The sequence below is a fragment of the Ischnura elegans genome, chromosome 4, assembly GCF_921293095.1.
Source record: "Ischnura elegans chromosome 4, ioIscEleg1.1, whole genome shotgun sequence".
NCBI lineage: Eukaryota > Metazoa > Arthropoda > Insecta > Odonata > Coenagrionidae > Ischnura > Ischnura elegans.
The window spans coordinates 69,498,434-69,520,672 of record NC_060249.1 but is presented as its reverse complement, the minus strand read 5'-3'; the positions used below and the strand labels follow the sequence as shown (position 1 = coordinate 69,520,672).

Genomic DNA, 22,239 nt, shown 5'->3' with positions numbered 1-22,239 from the left:
CATGAAATTACTACACATGAATCGAAAACAAGATATGCCTATATTTTCTCTTGGTAAAACAGTGTACGTGAATAGAAATAAATACTTCTGTAAGTTTATCTGTGGTAAAAAGCTGGATTAGCCAAAGAGAATCTCAGCAATGCTTGTACATACTAAACCAAAAGTGGTCATAAAAATCAAATTGGTGTCAACTAACTTCAGGATGGTATGTTAAGCTAGATCCTTCAGCTAAATTACTCTGGCGTAGTCCCTCTAAATGCTTTTCTCTCAAGGAATCCAAGATTTCCTGGGACCTGTGGCCAACTTCAGAAACAGTAAGTATTTCTTCTTTTCTTTCTTCCTTACTCTTATTTTTCTCTGCCTTACTTTCAATTCTTTCTGTCTGACTCCTGTTTCTTTCTTCCTTTATTTCATTTGTATCTTCCAATCCACCATCAACTTCTTCAATTCCTTTCTCACTTTCTGCGATACTTACATTTATTTCTACATTACTTTCACTTCTTTCTTCCTTGCTTTTATTTCTTTCCTCTTTTATTTCATCTCTTTCTCCCGATTCTTTGTCTTTTTCTGCTGTACTTATATTTCTTTCTACCTTACTTTCACTTCTTTCTATCTCACTTTTATTTCTTTCTTCCCTTCTTTCATATCTCTCTTCCAATATGTCATCTCTTCCTGCCTCACTTTCATTTCTTTCTTCCTTTCTTTCATCTGTATCTTCCAATCCTACATTTCTATCTTCCGGTCGTTCATCTCTTTCTTCCGGCCCTTTGCCACTTTCTTCTAATCCATTATTTTCTTCTTCTTTTTCTTCTATTAGACTCATTTTGAGATTACTTCTTTGAGAAATAACTATAAACAGTTACTATAGAAACAATGAAATTAAATTAAACTCAGACAAAAACTTTTTCAAAAGTGTAATAGAATAGAATATATATTTACTATGGTCTGGGTATAAAGTATATACTTACTCTATGGTACATATAACCCTTCGAGCAAAACACAATTTACAGTTTTTGGCATGCTAAAAATCTCATTTGGTTCATGAAAAATAAAAAAAATGTTTTATTTATAGCTTTCAATGCAAAACAAAAATAGATAATGAGGTAAATAAATAAATGTAGTAGTATGACACAAAAATAACAACAGGAAAACTAAGCCTAAAAATTAAAATTTTCAACATTCTGAATATGTAGGTTATGATATATTTTGCACTGCAAGTTTAATTTTGCTCTGCATTGAGTAGAGCCATGTATGATTCATTTTTGAATGCATGAATGGATAAAGTCAACTTTTTGCAGAGAGATATAATGGGAAAAACATATCGAACGATAAACAAAGATATCATATTGCCCACTAATTTTATTTTAACGGCTTACATGTGTTTTGATTGCTACGCAATCATCATCAGATACTAGACCTTTTTGTTTATCATTTGTATGAATGGAGCCCTTCTATTGTAAGCCTTCAGGGAGAGAAGGTTTGGTTGGTTTTTACATGGACTTGAATAATGCAAAGAATATTCCTTTGTGAGAGATGTCTTCGTAATGGACTCTATTGAGAGTCCATTACGAATCGAGAGGTCATTAGCAAAATGTGTCTCAAAGAACAGGGCTGGTTGTAAGGCAAAGGAAGAAGTGCAAACAGCCCTGTTTGTCATAAAATAAGAGATCCGGAGGATGGAGGAGGAAGGCGATGACTGGGCTGACAAATAGGAATAGAAACAGAGGTGTGAGAATAATATGGGATAGACCATTAGCGGAAAGCTCGTGGGTCCCAACTTTTCCACACTTAAAATTCGTTTTTTACCAAAAGAATCCATCACCTTCCCTGCTTTTAACTGTCTGTACGTCATTCGGGAGATAGGAAAAACAAGGCGGAGAATATATTGAGGTTAAGCTCAAGGAATATAGAGCTTAGTTCGTTCTTTGATGTGAGAGTGCCAGACTGCACTCTACCCAAATGGGTGTAGTATCACAGATTCCCTCTTGCTTCTCATTGCGGATTCATGGAAAATTTCCTCGCTCTTCGAGCCCAAGCAACAGTTAAACTCATTACCGAATTCCTGTAAATAAAACTCAGTTCTAATCATGAAATCGATTTCCTTCCCCTCAGGGAATTGAAAATTATAAGCTGTCCGCTTCACGTGCACTTTTGCACATAATAGTTCAGTCCACCAGCAGCCGTCGCCCAGTCATCTCCTGCCACCTCCTCCTGCCTCTTCACCGATGACACGCCTTATCTCATGAGGGCCCAGAGACATCGAAAGGTAGATTTCCTTTTTCTTTTTTATTTAAAATGTAATCCATGCACTATTATTGAGACCCCATGCCAATGGCAAGATCCCACATATCTGTGTTCAAGCCTCATCAGTATCACCGCCCGGGGTCTGGTCATGACATCTTCTTAGTGTTTTCTGACCTATTCTCATACATTTACCTGAGGAAATTTGAAATTCTCTCCCTGAAAATCTTGAAGATAAGAGCTCCAAGTAAATATTTCCTTTATATTGGTCTCAAAGATTTATCCAACATTGGCTGATACTGCACTGTGATAAAGGAACATCCCCTCTTAAATTATATGTATATATCTCACAGAGGATTTCGAGCTGCCTTTGTAACTTTTTATCCAGCTCATTAGGCAATTCATTATAAGCAAGACTACAATAATCAAAGGAAGGGAATACCAAGGTGGAGATTAAGCTTTTTCTGGTGGAAATAGGAAGTAAATGCTTATGAAGTTTGTGTGATATTGACTTTGTTGCAGATGTCATTGACTTGTTGGTTCCAAGACATTTTTTGTGAGGGTGTGTCCAAGAACGTGAACTGAGTTGCTGAGTGATAATTGACAATCACCTACTGCAACTAGAGGAAGGTGATTTTTAACCATTTTGTGGTGAATCCTTGAGTTCTTGATGATAGTGTACATATAGCCATTGGCGGTGCGTGCGTATACGCATGTTAGCAAGTGCACACCCAAAGATGAATAAATTATAAAAGAAAACTATTCCTTTGCAACGCGAAGGATAAAAGTACTGTCTGCATATGCAAGAAGCATGAGCCTCCGAACGCTACAGCTATCTCCTTTTCGAATTCACCGCTCTACAAGTGTGCGATCCCGTGGCATCATGCCGGGCTCATTTTCGCTCTGTGCGATCGCTTTGAGGGAGCTCTGGCGGGACGAGGTAAGCGAGGGGTATGTGCTGTTCAAAGGGGCGATGGGAGCAGACTCAAAACCATGCGAATGCGCACGCGCATGTTTTTGGTGACTGACTAGCAGGTAGTGTAGTGGTGTAGCCGCCACCTACACTACCTGCGCCCAGGATCCTAGTCCGTCTACAGAGCCATCTGTATGGCCGTTTTCTACACTACTTCCTCATAGGGTGTAAGGAAAAGAGAATGAATTTCAACTACCGTCACTTGTAAAGGTGTGTTGAGAATAATTATTTTCATACATGCTAATATTATTTCTGTTCATGCAATTTTAAGGGTAGAGTGTACCAGTGATATGTTTTTCTTGCTATGTATTCTATTACGACGAAGTATGACGCTCATGGATTAGGATTAACATAATATAATTAAATCATCCTATATCTGCTCTAATGCACACCCTAGATAAATTACCACCAGCCGCCACTGCATATAGCTTTCGTCTTTAAACAGAACAGTATTAGGGAATTTTCGCCCACCCATTTTGTGATATCTCTGATATCTTGTCGTTATCTTGTCAATTTGAAGGTCATCTGTATGCATCATGTACTTACAGTTTTTAATCACAATCGAAATGTCATTGACAGGTATAGAAAATAGTATAGGCCCAGATCCCTAGGGAACTCCACAAGATACAGAAATATTAGCAGATAAGTTATTATTATCAGGTCTCAAGATTGCTTGCGATCTATTCCTCTGGTAGGAGCAAAATCACTCCACCGAAATCTTTGATAAAGTTGAAAAGGACTAAAATTGAAAGCACATGCTTGTCCATACCATGTCGAATGTCATTAGTAACCTTTAGTAGGGCTGTCTGTCTACTGAATTGATGCTAAAAATATGATTGCGGAAAATCAAGTTTGTCATTGTTAGTTAAATACTCAGTGGATTGTTTGAAATTATTCTCTCCAGTATTTTTGACTGATTGTGAGCGTAAAGAAAAAAGATTGGTCGGAAGTCAGGAAGTAATTTTGGATTTTTTGTCTTCTTTATTAAATGGATAAGTGCTTTTTTCCTCGGGGGAAAAATGAATTTCCATATGTATCTGTTCGGCAAAACATCTCTCTTAATTTATCACTTCTGTCAGACCTGGAAATAAAGTGGGGCTCTAATATAATGTTCTGTGTGTCGCTCTTAAAGATATCTGTTCTCAATTCAAGTAATCTAAGCCTAGTGCATAGCCTCTGAGTCTCCAGGGGGTCCCAGTTTAATTCGCTTAACATCTGGGTAATGCTGTCTGGACGCCCGTAGCAATTTTTGATGAACCGCACAGCCTTCCTTTGTATTTTATTAAGTTCACGAAGAAGTCTTTCTGTACCAGATCCCGTACGCTCACTGCATATTCAAGGTGGGGTTGGACAAGTGCAAAATAGCACCTTTCTTTTACGTTCTCATCTGAAAATCTTGTCACAATGCACTTGACAAATCCTAATTTCTTCAGGGCTATGCCGAAAATATTCCTTATATGTGTTCTCCATGAGAGGTTTGAGGTTATTGCAACTCATCACAATGGAGCATAAAAATTGCACAGGGGTTAGCGAGGGAAGGACTTAGCATCATCATCAGGCAAGCAATCAAGCACACCCCACCCTGTTAGATCTCTGTATTTTAGAAGATCTGGAAAAAGTTTCAAAATTCTCTCATACTCCCAATACCTTCTACTTGGCTTGTGATTAAATTGAAATTACTTATATGTACTTTCAATTTGAATATAGGCGAGGGCTTACCATCATCATAAGTTGACACATGGCTCTTAAGCCTAAACTTGTAGTCAATGTCACTCATTTAAAATTTGACCCCTTAGGTGACCCCATGAAATTCCACCACGTTTTGCAACTGCTCTTCTTCCATTCCGTTAAGTTGAGACTCAATATTTGTCGCTCATACTTCTTTGGCAGTTTTATCACTATTTCATTAATTCAATTTCTCACTTAAGTCAGCAATTGACAAATTGAGAGCACAGTAGAATTTTCAGCGATTACTACCTTTGATGATTCCACTGCTCTCTTCTGCTCATGCTGGCTCTCCTTAATATGTTTCACTGGACATAGTAGTTCTGCTGCTAAGCTGGAATCAGGCACTGATCCCCTGGTGTTGCTCATAGATGAGAGCTTAATGGGAGTGGAGTCGCTGCTTCAGGACCGGACTCAACCGCATGTTTAAGTTGTGGTGATTTTTACTGGAAATAGTGCCATTTTAATGCAGAATATATACAATAGGCATATCAATGCTAGAGCAATTTTCAGCCGCATCTTCAATTGGGAGCTGACCAATGTTTTTCATCTACTTCATTGCATTGTCTGACTTGCTTATGCTGCTCTATTGGAAGTTATTCTTTTGAGAGTTATCCTCTCTATCATTCATTTCTTGTGATTTTGAGAGGAGCTTTATCTTTACGCAGTCCATTGGCAGAATATATATAGTATTATTCCAGGAACGTTAAATAAGACTTGCAGTTCTCTCCATGGTTTTCAGGTTAGCTGTGTCGAAGTTGTTTTTAAGATGTCCTATATACACCATCCTAAGGGTGGCATGACCAATCAGCTTCAAGGGCCTGATTTTGGTGTGCTTTTGCATATGAGTCTTTTGTAAGTGGCATTTATAGTGTATGCCCATCATCTCTATTCAAATTTATTATGCTATTTATTTATTTTTTATTTATTTTATTTATTTGCCAGCCTCGGTGGCGGCGGAGTAACGTTCTCGCCTGCCAAACAAGAGGTCGCGGGTTCGAGTCCTGCCTGGGTAGGTTTCCCCGGTCCAGGGCATGGCCGTTTGTGTACGTTTACTCGTTACATTTGTTGAACACCCCGGTGTAAAATGGCCAATAAGAGCTGTATCCGGTGGTTGAGAATAAAATAGAATAAATAAATAAAATTGTCTGCTACTTTTTCAATATCAATAGCCTCCTGGATGATGTGAGGGAAGTACTACTTTTCTTTAGCCAGGACTTTTGCTTTATCAATCATAATCTGATGCCCGGCATCAGTGAACGTAGTATGATCTGCCATTGCTGATTGTTCACAATGCTTATTTTTGAGAGCACTATGTGGTGTTTGTTCGGATGTCTCTCTTCATTTTCCCGATGTATTTCTGGCTGCAGCTGCAGGGAATCTTGTACACTATACTCCTTCATATTGTAAATCAGGGATTATCCTCATATTTATGAAGAAGATGGCCAATCTTCTCAAAAGCACTTTATCTTGATGTTATGCCATGTCTCTTTAGAATTCTCCCTATCTTTTCTGCGGTGCTGGTGATGAAAGGGAGACTTGCATATTCTCTTGGCATAAAACAATCAACCCCGACGCAGCTCTCCTGAAAACCATGAAGAGAACTGCTATCCAGCAGTCTGAAAGCCTCAAGCAGGAATTAAATAATACTTGTCTCTCAAATAAATATAAATTGTGGACTTAATGATCACATTTCCGTAAGGGATTTTTCATAAAAACCGAATGATTAACAATAAGCAATGCATATGACAATAGGTGAAAACAGGAAAATTTCCAGCCATTCCTTCACGTTTCACAGGTATAAATTCTTAATTTATTATAATAATAATAAATTTATTGTTCCGCTGGTCATGTGACATAGAACTCATCAAATTGGAAACATACATATTGTATACAATACTAATACAATATACAAATTTACAATATATGCAATACACAAAAAATCAATCAGAGAATATCTTCCAGGTATTCAGTCAAGTTGTAATACCGTTTGTTATAAAGAATTTTACATAATCTGCTTTTGAAAATGGCCGGAGAAGAGAAAGACTTTAAAGAACTTGGGAGCTTATTGTATATTTGGGAAGCTGGGTGGAAAGGACCTCGCCTAAAATACTCTAAATTGTGCCCAAATGCATGTATATTGCCTCTACCACGTGTTTTGTATGAATGGTAGTCACTGTTTGGTGGGAATAGAGAAGGATTGGTTTTAACCAACATAGAGCATTGCAGAATATATATACAAGGGAGTGTAAGAATGCCAAGAGCTTCAAATATTGGCCTACCTGGAGTCCTAACGGACACACCTAAAGTGGCTTTGATAGTTTGTTTTTGTAATTAGAAAGCTTTAGCAGCTGCTGTCGTGCTTCACCATTTTTAGTGTGGTAGCAGAGGTAGTTGGTCTAAGTTTCCTAATCATATAAATGCCAGTAGCAGCTTTTTTGGATAGATGTTCAACATGAGTAGACCAGTCAAGATCCTCTGTTTAGTGGAGGCCCAAAAATTTAATTGAATATGAAGGTTGAACTATGCTGTTGTTTAGAGTTAGCCGTGGACTACTTGTAGGAGGAGATATTTTGCAGTGAAACTGCATGGAGGATGTTTTATTGATATTAAGGGACAGATTGTTTTCATGACACCATTGAGACATATGTATTATTGAGTTTTTTGTGTTCGAGAAAAGAACTTCTGGAGTAACTGCAGAATTTAGGGAGGAAGTATCATCTGCGTACAATACCACATCACTGTTTGGTAGAGAGAGGGGTAGGTCATTGATGAAAATTATAAAAATTAGGGGTCCAAGAATTGAACCCTGGGGAACTCCACAACCAACTGCAGGTGGTGTAGATCTAAAGCTTTTTATTCCCATTTCGGATTTACTTTTCCATTGAACAATTTGTTGGCGATTTGACAGATATGACATTAGCCAAGAATGAGCTATGCCAGAGATACCCATACCAAGTAATTTGTGAGATAGTATAGAATGGTCAATGTTGTCAAATGCTTTACTTAATGCTTTACAAATGCTTTTCTTAATGCTTTAATTTGTCTAAAGAAGTTTTGGAAATATGTATTTTAATTGTATATATTCATGGTACGTCAATAATTTGACTCAGAAATCAGATTTATATATATTTTTAAGATGTGAAGGTAGTTAAAGCGGCCATTTAATATCCGGAATTAAATTTCCAAAAATGTTCACGTTCATCTATTGAGACAAACTTGGCGCGTCAAGGTGACGTCACGCCGGTCGTAAACAATCGAAAGGAGTGCGTTGTTGCCATTTCTCATAAGGGCTTGTATTTGTTTTGAAAATCTTGAAGAGGTGTTCATCCTTTCTTGATTGACTAACATTTTCGACATTGAATATTGGAAGAGTAAAATGGATGTGAACGCTGCTGGACAGAGGTGGTTTTGGAGGAATTATGACGCATGTATGAATTGGCATGAGCAACATAAAGTAGCATATTGGAAATCCAAGGCTCTGGCGTTGGAATATGAAAGAAATGCTCTTCTACAGTACGTACGCGGGTATCAAGAAACCACTGTAAGTTTCAGCGAGGTTGGCCTCAGATTTTAGTTATTTTTAAGCCCATCGAATCAATAAGAATCTCTTAATTTATTTGTTTAATTTACATTAAAAATAGTCGTAATGTGGCAGTAAACTTTATCGGAGTCTTGTCATATTTTCCTTCGTTACCTTTCGTTTTTATTTAAATGGTGTCTTTTTGTGCCTCATAAACCTATTTTACCCCTTTGACTGGACATCACTTTGTAATCAAAATAATCATCTGAATCAGTGAATGCCAATGGTACCCGTCTTGCCTCTGTTCCTTAAAAATTGGTGTCTTCATAATTGTTATATTGTCTTAATCATTTCATGGAGATGCATTGTGTCTATACATCTTTCATTAGTACCTACACTCGTAATCGATTGTTTTTTTCGTGGTATTTACATCTTTCCTGTGTAGAAATATCCTGGAGCAACTGCCCTCTCCTCATTTCTGGCACATGATCCCTATTACCTTAGCTTAATTTCATTCCTCGACCTTCTTTCCCTGTGGGAATGGCGAAACTATCACTTGAGTGCCTAAAGTGACCTGTGGTGATATTATTTTGGCATGTGGAGCGGCGAAGTAGAGGTCTAGAATTAAGCCTGGGATAAGGTACGGACATGTGGTGGTGTGGTAAGGAGGATGGGGCTAAACTGAGTCATTCTGTTGCTATTTATCAAAATTCCTTAGCAATGCCAAAAAATACCTGTAAGGAACATTTTTTTGGATAGACTTTAAATGTTAAGAAATAATGTGGATTTTTAGCTTAAGTATTTGCTCATCATTTTTGTTTTACATTTCATTGAACTCAAAACACGTCAAGCATTGGATATGCAAGAAAAGGAAAACCTTTTAAATCCCTCATCAAAGATAATATTTTTAGGTATTGTTTAAGGAAAGTATTCATATTGTTTTGAGCTACTACCCTTAAAAAATATTATTTTGGGATATGTAATCCCTGCATCATTTTCGGTAGGCTTATTTAATAAAAAATCTGGATGGGTTGGGTGAGCTGTATTAAGGTACGAGCCAAAATTATTAGCATTTGGGGTGCCTCCTTTCTTAATTTCAGTTACTCATAGACCTCTTTTGTGTTTACTTCACCGTCATCTGACTGCATAACTAAACCAAAAGGTCTCTCTCTATGCTGCCCATCACCCGAAAAATGGCAACATGAAGCTTACACCACCCTTGATGAAGGCGGTTCCTCCTCCCCCGAAAAGGGAGACTTTTATCAGGTTGGGGATTATTGAATGGCACACAACCAAAGAATTATGGGCAAACTTCCCAGTGCTCAAGATACATGGGCAGAGGGTGGCAACTGCCCCCCCTAGAAGCAAAAATAAATTTAGTTCAAATCAAAGGTTACGAAAAAATTTTCCTTCTGAAGAAAAATAATAATAGTATTAGACGTGGAACTAAAATAAAAATCATTATTTTTTCTAGCAAATAATTGTAAAACTAATAAATTGCTGTCATAATTTCCTTAAAATTTTGGTTTCATAAACCTTTTCTGTGCAAAAAAGCTACAATTGGAATGACCACAGCTAGTTATAAATATTGATGAGTGTTTCACAAAGTGAGGCCTGAAAAGGCTCCAATCATGCTATCAATATAGCTCTTAAAAAATACGCTATTTTTGCAAAATGTAAACTTTTTTCTTTATGGTCGTTCAACGAGCCAAACAATGGCTGGAGTAATAGCGTGGTTTCCTATTATTTTTTTATTGCCTAAATCGAAAGATTATTACTCCTGGAGTACGTATTTCACGCTTTTAGATTTTTAAATTACAATATCTATTTTTCGTGATTAAATGAAAAGTGAAAATTTTCAAGCGCGCGAAAACGCGACGGCTAAGTATGAATGCCGGAAAAACTCTGTGTGACGTCGTTCTGGTTCCCGCTGCCGCAAGTGAGGTGGCCTTGGGGCGAGGTTTTGAGTGCTGATGCGACGCAGGATGCTAGCAGGCAGCAGAGTGCCATGCTAGCTGGTAGCGCTTGGCTTAAATAATGATTATTAATACCTTATCAAACGAAGAAAACTTTCCGACCTTAGCCAGTTTTAATAGGTGATTAGTGAGACATGTTTCTCTGAGCTCTGTGCCTCATGCATGCATCAGTAATCTCAGACGATGTAAAACTCCTCATCTACTCATATAGAAACTAGGTCCCCGTGACGTCATGTGGAGTGGCATCGCATGGGCGCCAATCTGGCCTTTTTCAAATGAGGATAAAAATTGACCATTGCCATTCGTCTAAACCGGCATTTCTAAAACCAATTAATTTGTATATTATCAATACAAATCTTAACCTGTAACCTTATTGTCCTATCATAAATACGTTTTTAGCTGATATCCCAACACTTGTAATTTCCTTTACTGTAAGGCTTAGTATTAATTTTAGGAAAAGTAGTTATCCTGTAATTGACTATTGTCGATTACAGGAGAACTACTTTTCCCAAAATTATAAATTTTTATTAAAATTATATAAATTATAAAAACTGAAAATGAGATTTTGGTAGAACGAAAGGGGAATTACATACATGATTATGTGATTTAAAATCCAATATCAATACTTAAAAAGACACACATTCAACAAAACAAATGCTTTTTCACCAGTGAAAAAGTATGCGTATCATTTCATAATTTTTGGTGGCCCTGACTGCAATTCTTCTATCGTTTTCAATGACTTCACCCCTGACAAAGGCTTCATGCATATATACAAAAAATAACAATTAATTATAATAATGGTTGATAGTATCTTTTCACTATTTAAAAGAAATATATTCGTGCTATCATTTTACTACCCATTTTCAAACCAAGGTAATTTTTTAAGCCTGATGATTATCTTCTTTGCTTTGGATGTGTTGAGCTGCAATCAGGGCACTGGATTTGGGGAGATATTAGTTGATGTTTAGAATATGTTTGCCTACAATATGATTTTTGTGTGAAGGAAATGAAATAATCAGTGCCATTGTGTAGGAGAGGGTAACAAGGATGGCTGTTTGCCACCAGACTGCATTTTCAGAGGCAGGGCCCAAAAGTGGCCTGTTGGGTTTTTTATAATTGGAAGGAGTTAGGTACAAATCCCTTGAGGAGGATGTTCTCTTATGTCCTGCTTCCGGGCATCTGAATCTATTGCAGGGGAGTAGGCCAGGAGCCAAAGGTTTACCAAGTTGCACTTTTAGAATGGTTGGGAAGACTGTTCTGTGGGAGTGGGACTGGTTTGGGCAGGAAGGTCTAACTAGGTCCTTTCTCCGAATTTCAAAATGTAGCAGTTTTCCAGTTTTTCTGTCAAAATAGTCATTACTGTTTGTACACGAAAATGGAGGGCATTGACATGTATGCTAAAAATACACAGTTAATGTTATTTTTAATTATTGAAAATATTAGTGTCAGAGGTAAATTAGGTACCTCCATTATCACTCAAGTAAGATAAAAATGACCGCCCTTTTTTTTTAGGGAAAAAAGGTCTAGCAGGTGAAGATGGAAAATGTAAAGTGCCCCCAGATATTTCAGCAAATAAAAAATTTATGCTTTAAGTGCATCAAAAATTATGTCTTTCCCAAAGTTTCAGATCATAAAAATTAAAATTAACCCAAAAATAATTGAAACAAGATACTTTTGTTTTTTTTTAGCCATATCTCCAGTTTTTACGCATATAAAAACGTTTTCTTGATTTTAAATTGTATATGCTACTATGTTCTACCATCATGATTTTTTTCAAAATTTTAGGAGATAAGAGACACGTCGGAAAAAAAATGTTGTTATCCCTTTATCAAAGTATAATCCGAATTTTTTTCAGATTAAAAAAAATGGTGGAGCACTCTCAAAAACATGAATAACTGCTTTACTCCATTTTTACCTATTTATTCCGGGAGGATATTCGATTTGCATTCCTTATAAATTTTAAAATCAAGAAAACGTTTTTCCATTAATAAAAACTTGAGATATGGCTAAAAAATGAAAAATCATGTTTCATGGGTTAATTTCAATCGTTAAAACCTGAAAATTTGGGGAAATACAAATTTTTTGATGCACATTAAGTGTGTATTTTTTATTTTTCAAAATATCTGGGGGCTTTTTCACCATCTTAACCTGCTAGACCCTATGTCAGGGAATTTTAATGAATGTTAGAAAAAATATCAGAGAATTTCAAATTTTCAATCTGTGGCCTCGCTAAAATCATGGATATTTCGATGCCAATATGTCATGCTACCTAATGAGTATAGTAAAATGATAAATGCATGAATTTCTTTTATTGTAGATACATCCTCTTACAGATCCATCTGAAATACTGTTACACTCGGTAAATGAAGAATTTTAGTCTAGTACACGCGATAGTGTCACCATGTTTTAGTTACGTGTAACTTTGGCTGTCATCCAAAAAATTTGTTGCTGAAATAACTTACTAATTTCAGTGAAACTCTAGCTAGAATGAAAAGTGTTGCTTCTAAAAATCTAATATGTAGTTGTGCATATTATATACTGACACCTCAATAAGTATATCCAAGGTTTAGGCTCAAAAAAGTTCATCTGTCATTGAAAATTTTGTTACCTAATTGCTATTACTAGGATCTATAAAAAAACCTGTTGATATCCTCTTTATATTACATTAACTTTCCCATGGTATACAGATAATGCCTTGAAATGTGCACTCAATTGTTTGTTTAGATTTGTAATGTAATTGAAAATAATTCTCAGGCCCAAAAGAAGTTTGTGCATACGATCAGGATATGCTGTTACAGCATTTTTGAGAATCTTTGAAATTCCTTTTTTTCATCTCATATCTACTTGCTTTCTTTTAAGGTTATACTCTGGCAATTCCTGGTTTTATATATCTGTGTTATGTATTACTTGTTCCCGTAGACCAACTTGCATAATCGCTGCAATAAGGGTAATATGCTAATAATTAGTAATAGTAAGTTTCTATTTGGTGATGGTTTTCCGGGTTTACACCGCGTTGATACATGTTTTGCGGACGACAGTTTCGGGCGCGTTCCAGCTCCCGTCTTCGTATTTTGGACCCGAAGACGGGAGCTGGAACGCGCCCGAAACTTTCGTCCGCAAAACATGTATCAACGCAGTGTAAACCCGGAAAACCATCACCAAATAACTAACCGCGGAAGCCTCCGTAATAAGTTTCTATTTGTTCTAAACGTTAGTATAATTTTTGCCTCAGAGTTTGAAAGTAGCTTCTTCAAAGTTGAAGCTTTTAAATCTTTGACTATGCACAAGGAATCTTTGGGATTGCATGTAATGTCTGTAGTGGTAACAATATAGGTACTTGTGCACATGGGCGTACCCAGCAAGGAGCAGGAGGGGGCAGCTGCCCCCCTCCTAGAGGCAAAAATCGCAAATATCTTTAAGGAAAATAATATTTTTTCGCGCAAATAATTTTAAAAACTAATTAAGAGCTGTTACAGTTTCCTTCAAATGTTGATTTCATTCACCTTTTCCATGCTTAAATCTTACCTACATTTTCAACGACCATGGCTTGCCCCCTAGTTTTGATCCTGGGTACACCCTTGCTTGTGCACTTGTACTGCTGTTCTTCCTTGCTCCTGTAGTCCTGTGATTGCATTTTTATTCCCAAAATTCTTTCTTTTTGGAGGGGGCAATTGGTCTTCGTATATTTACTATTCTTTTCAAAGCAACAATTACAAGTGAAGAATACCCAAAAAGTTATCGATACCCAATAAGATTTTACCCATAATATCAGTTATTAAATTTTCTCCACTTTTTCCATTTGGTAATCATCACCATATTTTACTTACCACAGAAAGATTTCCATGGGCCAGTAAACAGTGGTAGTCCCCAATTCTTCGAAATGGAAACCAATGTCAATCGGAATAATTCTCGGAAAAGACGCATATGCAGAAGAGATAAACGGAGGAAAAGATTTATGACTCATGCAAGATACAATAATTCATCTTGTGACCATGAGGATAATATGAGATTGGCTTCAACAGAGGAACCAGTTAGTTTAGATTTGGAGACTGGATCTAATGCAGATTCAGATGTGGACCATGACTTACTCGAGTTTTTCAAGCAATCAATGACTCATAAAATGGAGCTCAGTAAGTCTACAACTGATTATTTCCTTGGAGTTATGTCATTTTTTATTTCAATAATGCTTAATATGTGATTTTTTTTAGGGGCTAGAAGAAAGGCATCAGAAGAAAGTGACTGTAAGTGTCTCCATTTCTTTATTTGGTTGAAATACAAAAATTGCTGATCTGGTGTAATGATAAGACTTATCCTGAAATGCATGTAATATTATTTGATTTGTGAATTTTAACTGTTTTTTTTTAATAGAGACCAATTTCTTTATAGTAATTGTCTTTGTTCAAGGTTTTTTTTACTGAATCTGAAATTTTCTTTAAATTATCCTTGTCTGAACTTAGTACGAATGGCTTTATTTGCTATTGCTTAAATTTTCAATTTGCATTTTTTGTAATTGTTTGTGCATTTTAGTCATTCATTACCTAATTTATTATAAATGGAATTTTTATTAACATGAAATTAAGCTATTCTTGTTATACCTACTTTAGACTTTCAATGTTTATGCTGCTATCATTATTATTAGAATTTTGTTACATCTGGTTAAGTACTGGTTTTTTGTCATTATATGAAAGATATCGGAGGCAAATACAGCACAGCCAACAGTAATCCTCTGGAAAGTCTTTTGCTGGTGTATTAAGGCCTCTTTAGACAATACTTTAATGCATACTAGTTGATGTCTTCTAGAGGTATGAACAATTTTGGTGGAATGTAATATGTACAAAATCGTGAACCGAAGTAGAACTGGTTATATTTTCTGCTCATACATTCATACAATGTGGGTGGCTACACAAGTGCATTTTGGCATTCACACATTGAGATATTCACCCATATGTGTTAATGTACCATACAATCAGGCCTTTAAGAGTGTAAAATTTCTGCGTGGGAAAAATCATTCTCTTCGATCTTGACGGGAACTTGGATCACATGAATTTGCACATAGTGCTTTAGTGTGATAGTCTACTTTATAAAATTCCTTTGGTGTCATATGAAGGCTGACTTGTACATTTTTACCTATTATAACCTTGTGCCTAGAATGAAAAGTAATGGGCCCATCGGTAACAGGGGTGCCGACTTACAAAAAATATTGGGGGGGGGGGGTCCAAACCGGGGATCTTGCCCCGGGAAATTTTATAAGTAGTGAGTTTCAAGTTTTTTAAGCATTTCAGAATAGTCATATGATCAGAATTAGAACCCTATTAACTCGAATCTCGATATCTGGACCCTCTGGGGAAAATCAACAAGCATGACACATTTTTTCCTCACACCCATCACAAAGTTTTGAGGGGGCTCGGGCCCCCTCAGGTCCCATGGAGTCGGCGCCACTGATCGGTAACAATGTTGATGTTAATATATTATTAACGAAATTAATTTTAAAAATTCACTTACTTTGTATTCTTTTATACCTCTTTATTTCTGATGATATCATTTCCAGGGACAGATTCCTCAAGCATGAAAAAGTCTGGGTCAGTGAGATCTGAAGAAATGCGACTGCTTTATGGCAAAAATTCAGCAATGATTCATGGGATGGAAACTGCTATGCAGCTTACTTTTGAAAGGAATTGTGATATTCTTAATCCTGTTTTATGGCCGGTACTACCATTAAAAATGTAAATATTACTCTGTATTCATTTTTTAAATAATAATTTTCCTGTCAGCAATGTGTCTCATACTTTTCAACAAAGGAGTTTGTACAATATTTTATAATGAAAAATCATTTTCAGCAATGAGTTTTATTTGCCTATTGTGCAATTGTATTTTGTTCATAACCTGGAATTGGCTTTCAAGTTTCATGAGCAATAATTTCAAACAGAAGTGTAGACAGGGGAGCTGGGATCTGTTGGAGCATCCATGTAGCAGACACAGGCAAATCTGCCTGACTTTTTTAATTTTGTGATTGCAGCCTTTTCAACAGCGGATGTCTCATTATATTCATGTGCTTTATTTCTTCTCCTTTGTATTATGAAAAATGAAGTTGTTGAAATAATTTAAAATCTAAAATCTTACAAATTTGGGCAGTAAAACATTGTCAGTCATCTCAAAAATTTTAAATTAATGAGTTTTCCAGAGAATTTGATGGTGAACCATTGTCTTCTTTGGCCAATCATAGACATGCAGGACTACCAGATAGGAAGCACTAAGACAGTAATAGAGTTTGAAAAATACCAAAATTTAAAGTATTAGGTAGCTAGAACATTCCTCTAATTAACTAAACCAATCCTCAAATATAGTGAGACCAGTGGTAGCACAGGAAAGAATGGAATATAACAGGATGGAATCCTATTGAGTTCTCCACAGGATTAGAGAGATAGCAAGATCAGATTTTGCGACACCTATCTCTGACATCATCATCACAGCATATGTAATGACGTTTACACATAATGCACATCCATGCCATAATTAAAATGAAGAGTCAAAATGTTGGAACTCTAGATCTGGTGGGGAACCTACGGAGATTTGGTAAGTAAATGATGATATGGAGATGCAGAAGATCAAAACTTAAGTAAGAGGGAAGAGTAAATAAAATAGGAAAATATGCTCGCACATGGATGAGGAATTAGGGTGCTGGAAACCCTAAGACTACCTTCGCATGTGAATTCTTGCCAATATTGGTAGAAATAACATAATACAACCAACACAATATCTTGTTGCATACATAATGGAGGTAGCAATAGATCATGACTACAGATGTTGATAATCAGAGACATTTTCCCTCTTGGCATCAAACTTCTTCCAATGATGGATTTTGAAAATAAGTTAGATGTTCTATACCAACCCATGGTTAAGGACGATTATCCATTGATTAACATAAATGTCAGTTATTGTGGCAAGACAAAAGTTTGATTCTGTTTTTGTTTAGGGAAAGAAAGGTGGCATAGCATCGGTACAATCATAAAATTAAACACAGTAGTCAAAGACACGTTTCTTTTTATTTTTAGCATTATGGTATTCCACATGAATGCGGATAACCATGCAACGCTTTCACAGAACATGCAACACTCTTAATGAACCGATAGAAAAAATGTACGAGCGAAATATTCATTAACGGGCCTTCCAACGAGATAAAAGAAATGGAATTTTTAAATATTTACGGATTGAAAATAACGGAGCAACCATGATTTAGCTAAATGCACTGCCATACGAATAGCTAGGAGGAAAGGTAAGAAGAAAATTACTATAATCCCTTCATATTAATGAATGGAGATTAAAATTGCACAGCTTCCAACGCCAAAGAAACAATTTTAATGAAAATGGAATTGGGGTAGCACTTTCAAATTCGACGGTGAAAATTCCAGACGCTTGCAGCGCAAGTATGTATTTGTTTATATTAGTGAAGGGATCGTTAAACGCATTTTAGGTGTTACATACATATTATGGACCAAGTTATACTGAAATAAGTTTTAAACTATTTTCTTGCTCATACTCCGTACGTAAGGTACCGCCAAAAAATTTAGTACATGCTAAATTATTTCACCGTTAGTGCCGACATTGATTAGCGTGGTGGTTCAGATGAGCTATCGTAGTAACTTTGTTGTAGGGCACTGTGTCATTAAGGGCCCTGGGCAAAATTTATAATGTATTTCTGTGTAAATATAAGGGAGAAGGTTCAACAAATATTGTGTAATATTTTGCCGTAATATTGTTGACAATTTATTTTATTATTAGTGAATATTAGGGTTGTGGTAATGGACATGGCGACTCGTGATGGTAAGATTTTAATGTTAATTTTTCTATGGGGACGTTATTCTTCATTTTGAGGGTACTGTTATGTTGGTTAGTGATTGGAGTGGCGTTCATATAATCATCGTTTTACCTCTTTCAAAATAGGAGCGGCGTAAACAGTCGATCGAACTGTATTCATCGTCGTTGTTTACGTATATTTGTTTAGTTCTGTTTTCATTTTGGGGTGGCTCTTAGCTGAAAGAGTTATAACATTGGTTTTTATTGTATATATTTTAAATTATAATTAATTAAAAGATTGGCTGAAAGGGCGTTTCACCGAGGAAAAGCTTTTGTTTTCTTCTGACAGTTGTAGCATATTTTTGTTCACATCTCTTCTTTCGAATGCCAAGAGAGGATTCGTTTTGGGCCATTTGTTATCTGTACTGTACGTCTGTAATTTTAAGTGTGAGTTAAGTGATTAAATGCGATAAAATAAAATTCCAGACCTAGGACTAGTGTGGATTGGGGACGAACTGTTGCAGAGTGATACAAACGAAATGATGTTGAATCAGTTAAACCCACAAGCTGGCAGTCATTTCTTTTTCGATAGTCCCGCAATGGAAGAAATGAGGCCAAGGGATCACCTGGTGAGTTGTTTTTTGTTAGTTTCAATCAATTATGAACAAGCTAATGACATTTTTTCTGATTTTAATGGCTCCAAACAACTACGCTCAGTTGAAAGATTCAGTGGCATTTTCTCTTGAAAAGGTATGAGTGAAACTCTGGTGATATAAACTTTGTTATTTATCTTTTTAAAGGATGTTGACAGCTACATGATGCTAGACGAGTACGACTCTTACGATGAACCGCCTGTTAAATACATGACCTCTGCGGCCACTCAGACAGTTCAGCCGTCTAAGAAAATAAAGCCGGTGGAGCATCCTGGTTTAAAGCTGAAAACTCCGATTGCGTATCAGCGTGATTCTGATCTAAGTGTCATACCAATTCAGAAAGATGGAATGGGTAAGCCTGTCTTTTCTTTTAATACATTTTGTGTGCTTAATTTCTAAGAATAGCATTTATTAGGTTTTAAAGCATACTGGGATGTATTATATGCATTCAAATCGAAAATACAAATTCTGTTGACGTCATGTTTTGTTGTAATAATAGTGTATTGACGTGTGACAAGGGATTAAGACTTATGTTGGTGAATTATGCTCATTTGAAATTAGGTAGTTACTGAAGTGGCACTTTTTTTTAGCCATTTCTATCATTTTGTTTGTTGTATTTCTGTGGTTACATAACTCATCTAATACTGAAAATCATGAATTATACCGAGTTCACTTCTTATTTCCATTATGAAGAGAATTCTGGCCTTATTTGAATGGGGTTAAAATTGACCTTTAACATTCGTCTAAACTAAGGTTTCTAATACCAAATAATTTTTATATTATGAATACAATAATGGTGGGCAATGAATCACAATCAATGCCTTTCGTTTTCTTTGATGAAGGAAACTATCCGATTGTGTGCCAATTGGAATCAGTCAACAGATTTAAAATATGTTATAAATCAATGAATACATGGTTACCTACCTATGAGTACTTCAGTCAGTGCTGACAGTAGATATTTATGTATTCAATTGATGTGGTAAATTGGCTTACTCAGGTAGCAAATTTGTGTTCCATGAGCATTCTATGAAAATCCTGTTTCAATCCATTTGTGTTATATGCTCTATTAAGCATCTTCCACACTACTCGAGATGTCTTGAATATGGAACGTAGAACTAGTCATCTTGAACGTTAAAATTAGATTCAAGAACATTCGAGCCTTTGAAGATTGATTGTTCAGCACATCTTGAACCGAGTTGAATGGCCTTTCACACTGTTCCAGAACGCTTGAATTGACTTTAATACCTATAGTAAACATGATTGACAAAGGAATAACATATAGAGTTCCACTCCCTGATGGTTAGGAATCGAATTTCAGAATCATGATGAGGTTAAAGTATTCATTATTTCTGCTGTTTCTAGCCCCGTTATTGCAAATAATTTTCCTGGCTGATTGAAACCCACATAATAATTCCAAACATACTTTTTTTCTGTTTGAAGGTAGACCAAAATTTTTATGAAAGCAGCCTTTTTATCCTATGGTCAAAAGTTTAAAGGAATGGTATGCCAGGTAGAAGACATTTCCACTCAAAAGAGTGTTAATGGTACTTACCTTGTCACTCTTTTTCTTGGGTGAAAGGCAAAAGCTGACACTGTCCCAATCATTTCAGCAATAAATGATGATAAGGTAGATGCCCCACAAAACTATATTTTTTAAAAGAGAGGCTGAAAGTTGTGGCAGTTAACATTTGATTTACACAATTTACAACTAATTTAGGTTGCGTAGTTCCTGATATATTATGATTACTTAGTATGATAGTAGAAAACAATTATTAAATCATGCAACACACTCAAGATTTTTAAATCATGATCAATGAGGGTTGAAAAAATGACCAAACAACAGTGTTTCCACCAAAAAAATATTAATATCAAATGGAATGCAAATGAAAAGTACATGGCAAAAAAACAGATAAAGACATTTAACTACAGCACACACCCGATTATCCGGGCTGATGATGGGGAGAGATGGCACGAATAATTGGAAAACATGGATAACCCAAACTTTCACTTAGATGTCTTGTAAGGTTCATAATTTACCTAAAACAAACTAAATTATTAATGCAGTTATTCTGTTATTTTAGACTGCTTCCCAGACTCATTGAGAGCTTTCTTCACCAGTCTGCGATCTTTTTAGCGGTGATCAGAAGGTTGCACTTGTATTATTACGGATCCATGTTAGAACTGGTTTCAATCCCCAGACTCATTGAGAGCTTTCTTCTCCAGTCTGCGATCTTTTTAGCGGTGATCAGAAGGTTGTGCTTGTATTATTACGGCTCCATGTAAGAACTGGTTTCAAAGACCATGCATCAGTGGCTGCGTGATCACGGATACAGAAAAGTGGTTTGCACGAATGCTTCAAAACCACTGCACGACGTCGGTAACAACACTTTCAGACACCACGCCAAGTAGCCGCGTCTCGCACAAGTTGCCCAGGTCGTAACTGCTGCGGGACTTGTATCCATGATCACAGGGCTAGCAGCCATTAGTGCCATTCCGTTTAACGAAGGGGATTGTAATGGAAATAATAAGCTCGGTGTATCCTAGCATTCATATGCAGTAATTCCGGTGATTTTGCGTCTGATTTTATTTTTTTATAAAGATCACGGAAAATATTGAGCGAGTGTGAAAATCATGCACGGATAATCCGCAAACCGCATATACCACAGCCGGATAATCGGGAGTTGCTGTATAATTCTCATCCTCTTTCGCTTTCTTTAGGATATCAAATACTTGCTGCATAAGTTTTCTGCTAATTGTTATGAGAAATTTTGGATAACTCTTGCCCTACATGTAGGTCGAAATCCTCCTACTTAGTGTTCCTCTTCTCCATTGAGTGCTCCAGGGCTGATGAAGCCTTTGAGAGGAAATTGTTTATTTCATGAGCTTCCTCAGTTTTTCTCCTCTTGAGGGTTGGTGCTCCTCTTAATGAACCATTCCGTGAGGAGCTGCTGAATTGCTCAGCACATGTAGTGGTGGACTCTCTACAAAGTGGGGGGATAAGGGGATTGCAAATTTCATCTTGCATTTCTATGATTTCTGGTAGTGTCAGAATTACCTTTCAATCTTCGTTAAGGACAAATAAATTAGTGTAATTTTCAGAAGTGAAAAGAAGTGCTGGAGTGGATTCAAGTGTAATTAAAGCATAAATATCACAGAAGGAATTACATTGAAGTGGACACACGACATAAGATCACAAATTTCCGGAAACAGTAAACCAAGAGAGATGCTCAACAAGAAGGGGGTCAATGGCCGATGTCAAACAACATGCGCATTCCAGGAAAACTAAATATGTCAAATGGAGACACATTGATTTGCAATTGTCATTGACATTGCATTGTTCAGCATCATGGGATC

General features: G+C 36.4%; 3 protein-coding genes across 5 annotated transcripts in view; 2 read left to right on the top strand and 1 right to left on the bottom strand.

Moving 5' to 3' along the window:
• LOC124157657 overlaps positions 1 to 860 on the bottom strand; it is a 43,221-nt gene extending 42,361 nt beyond the window's left edge. For all 3 annotated transcript variants that reach the window (XM_046532583.1, XM_046532581.1, XM_046532582.1), the window contains exon 1: positions 197 to 860. In XM_046532583.1, the coding sequence (XP_046388539.1) occupies positions 197 to 823 (627 nt within the window). In that variant the 5' untranslated portion in view covers positions 824 to 860. The remainder of the gene's footprint in view (positions 1 to 196) is intronic.
• A 7,361-nt stretch (positions 861 to 8,221) lies between these two features.
• On the top strand, positions 8,222 to 16,212 carry LOC124157655 (gem-associated protein 8-like). Its single transcript, XM_046532577.1, has 4 exons — positions 8,222 to 8,483; positions 14,271 to 14,568; positions 14,647 to 14,679; positions 15,987 to 16,212. The coding sequence occupies exons 1-4, from the start codon at positions 8,319 to 8,321 to the stop codon at positions 16,163 to 16,165; spliced, it is 675 nt and encodes a 224-aa protein (XP_046388533.1). The 5' UTR covers positions 8,222 to 8,318; the 3' UTR covers positions 16,166 to 16,212.
• Positions 16,213 to 17,907: 1,695 nt separating this feature from the next.
• The window catches only part of LOC124157654 (polycomb protein Sfmbt-like), a 42,275-nt gene continuing 37,943 nt past the window's right edge, over positions 17,908 to 22,239 (top strand). The window contains exons 1-3 of the mRNA XM_046532576.1: positions 17,908 to 18,259; positions 18,719 to 18,861; positions 19,033 to 19,237. Coding sequence (XP_046388532.1) covers positions 18,238 to 18,259; positions 18,719 to 18,861; positions 19,033 to 19,237 — 370 coding nt within the window. The 5' untranslated portion in view covers positions 17,908 to 18,237. The remainder of the gene's footprint in view (positions 18,260 to 18,718; positions 18,862 to 19,032; positions 19,238 to 22,239) is intronic.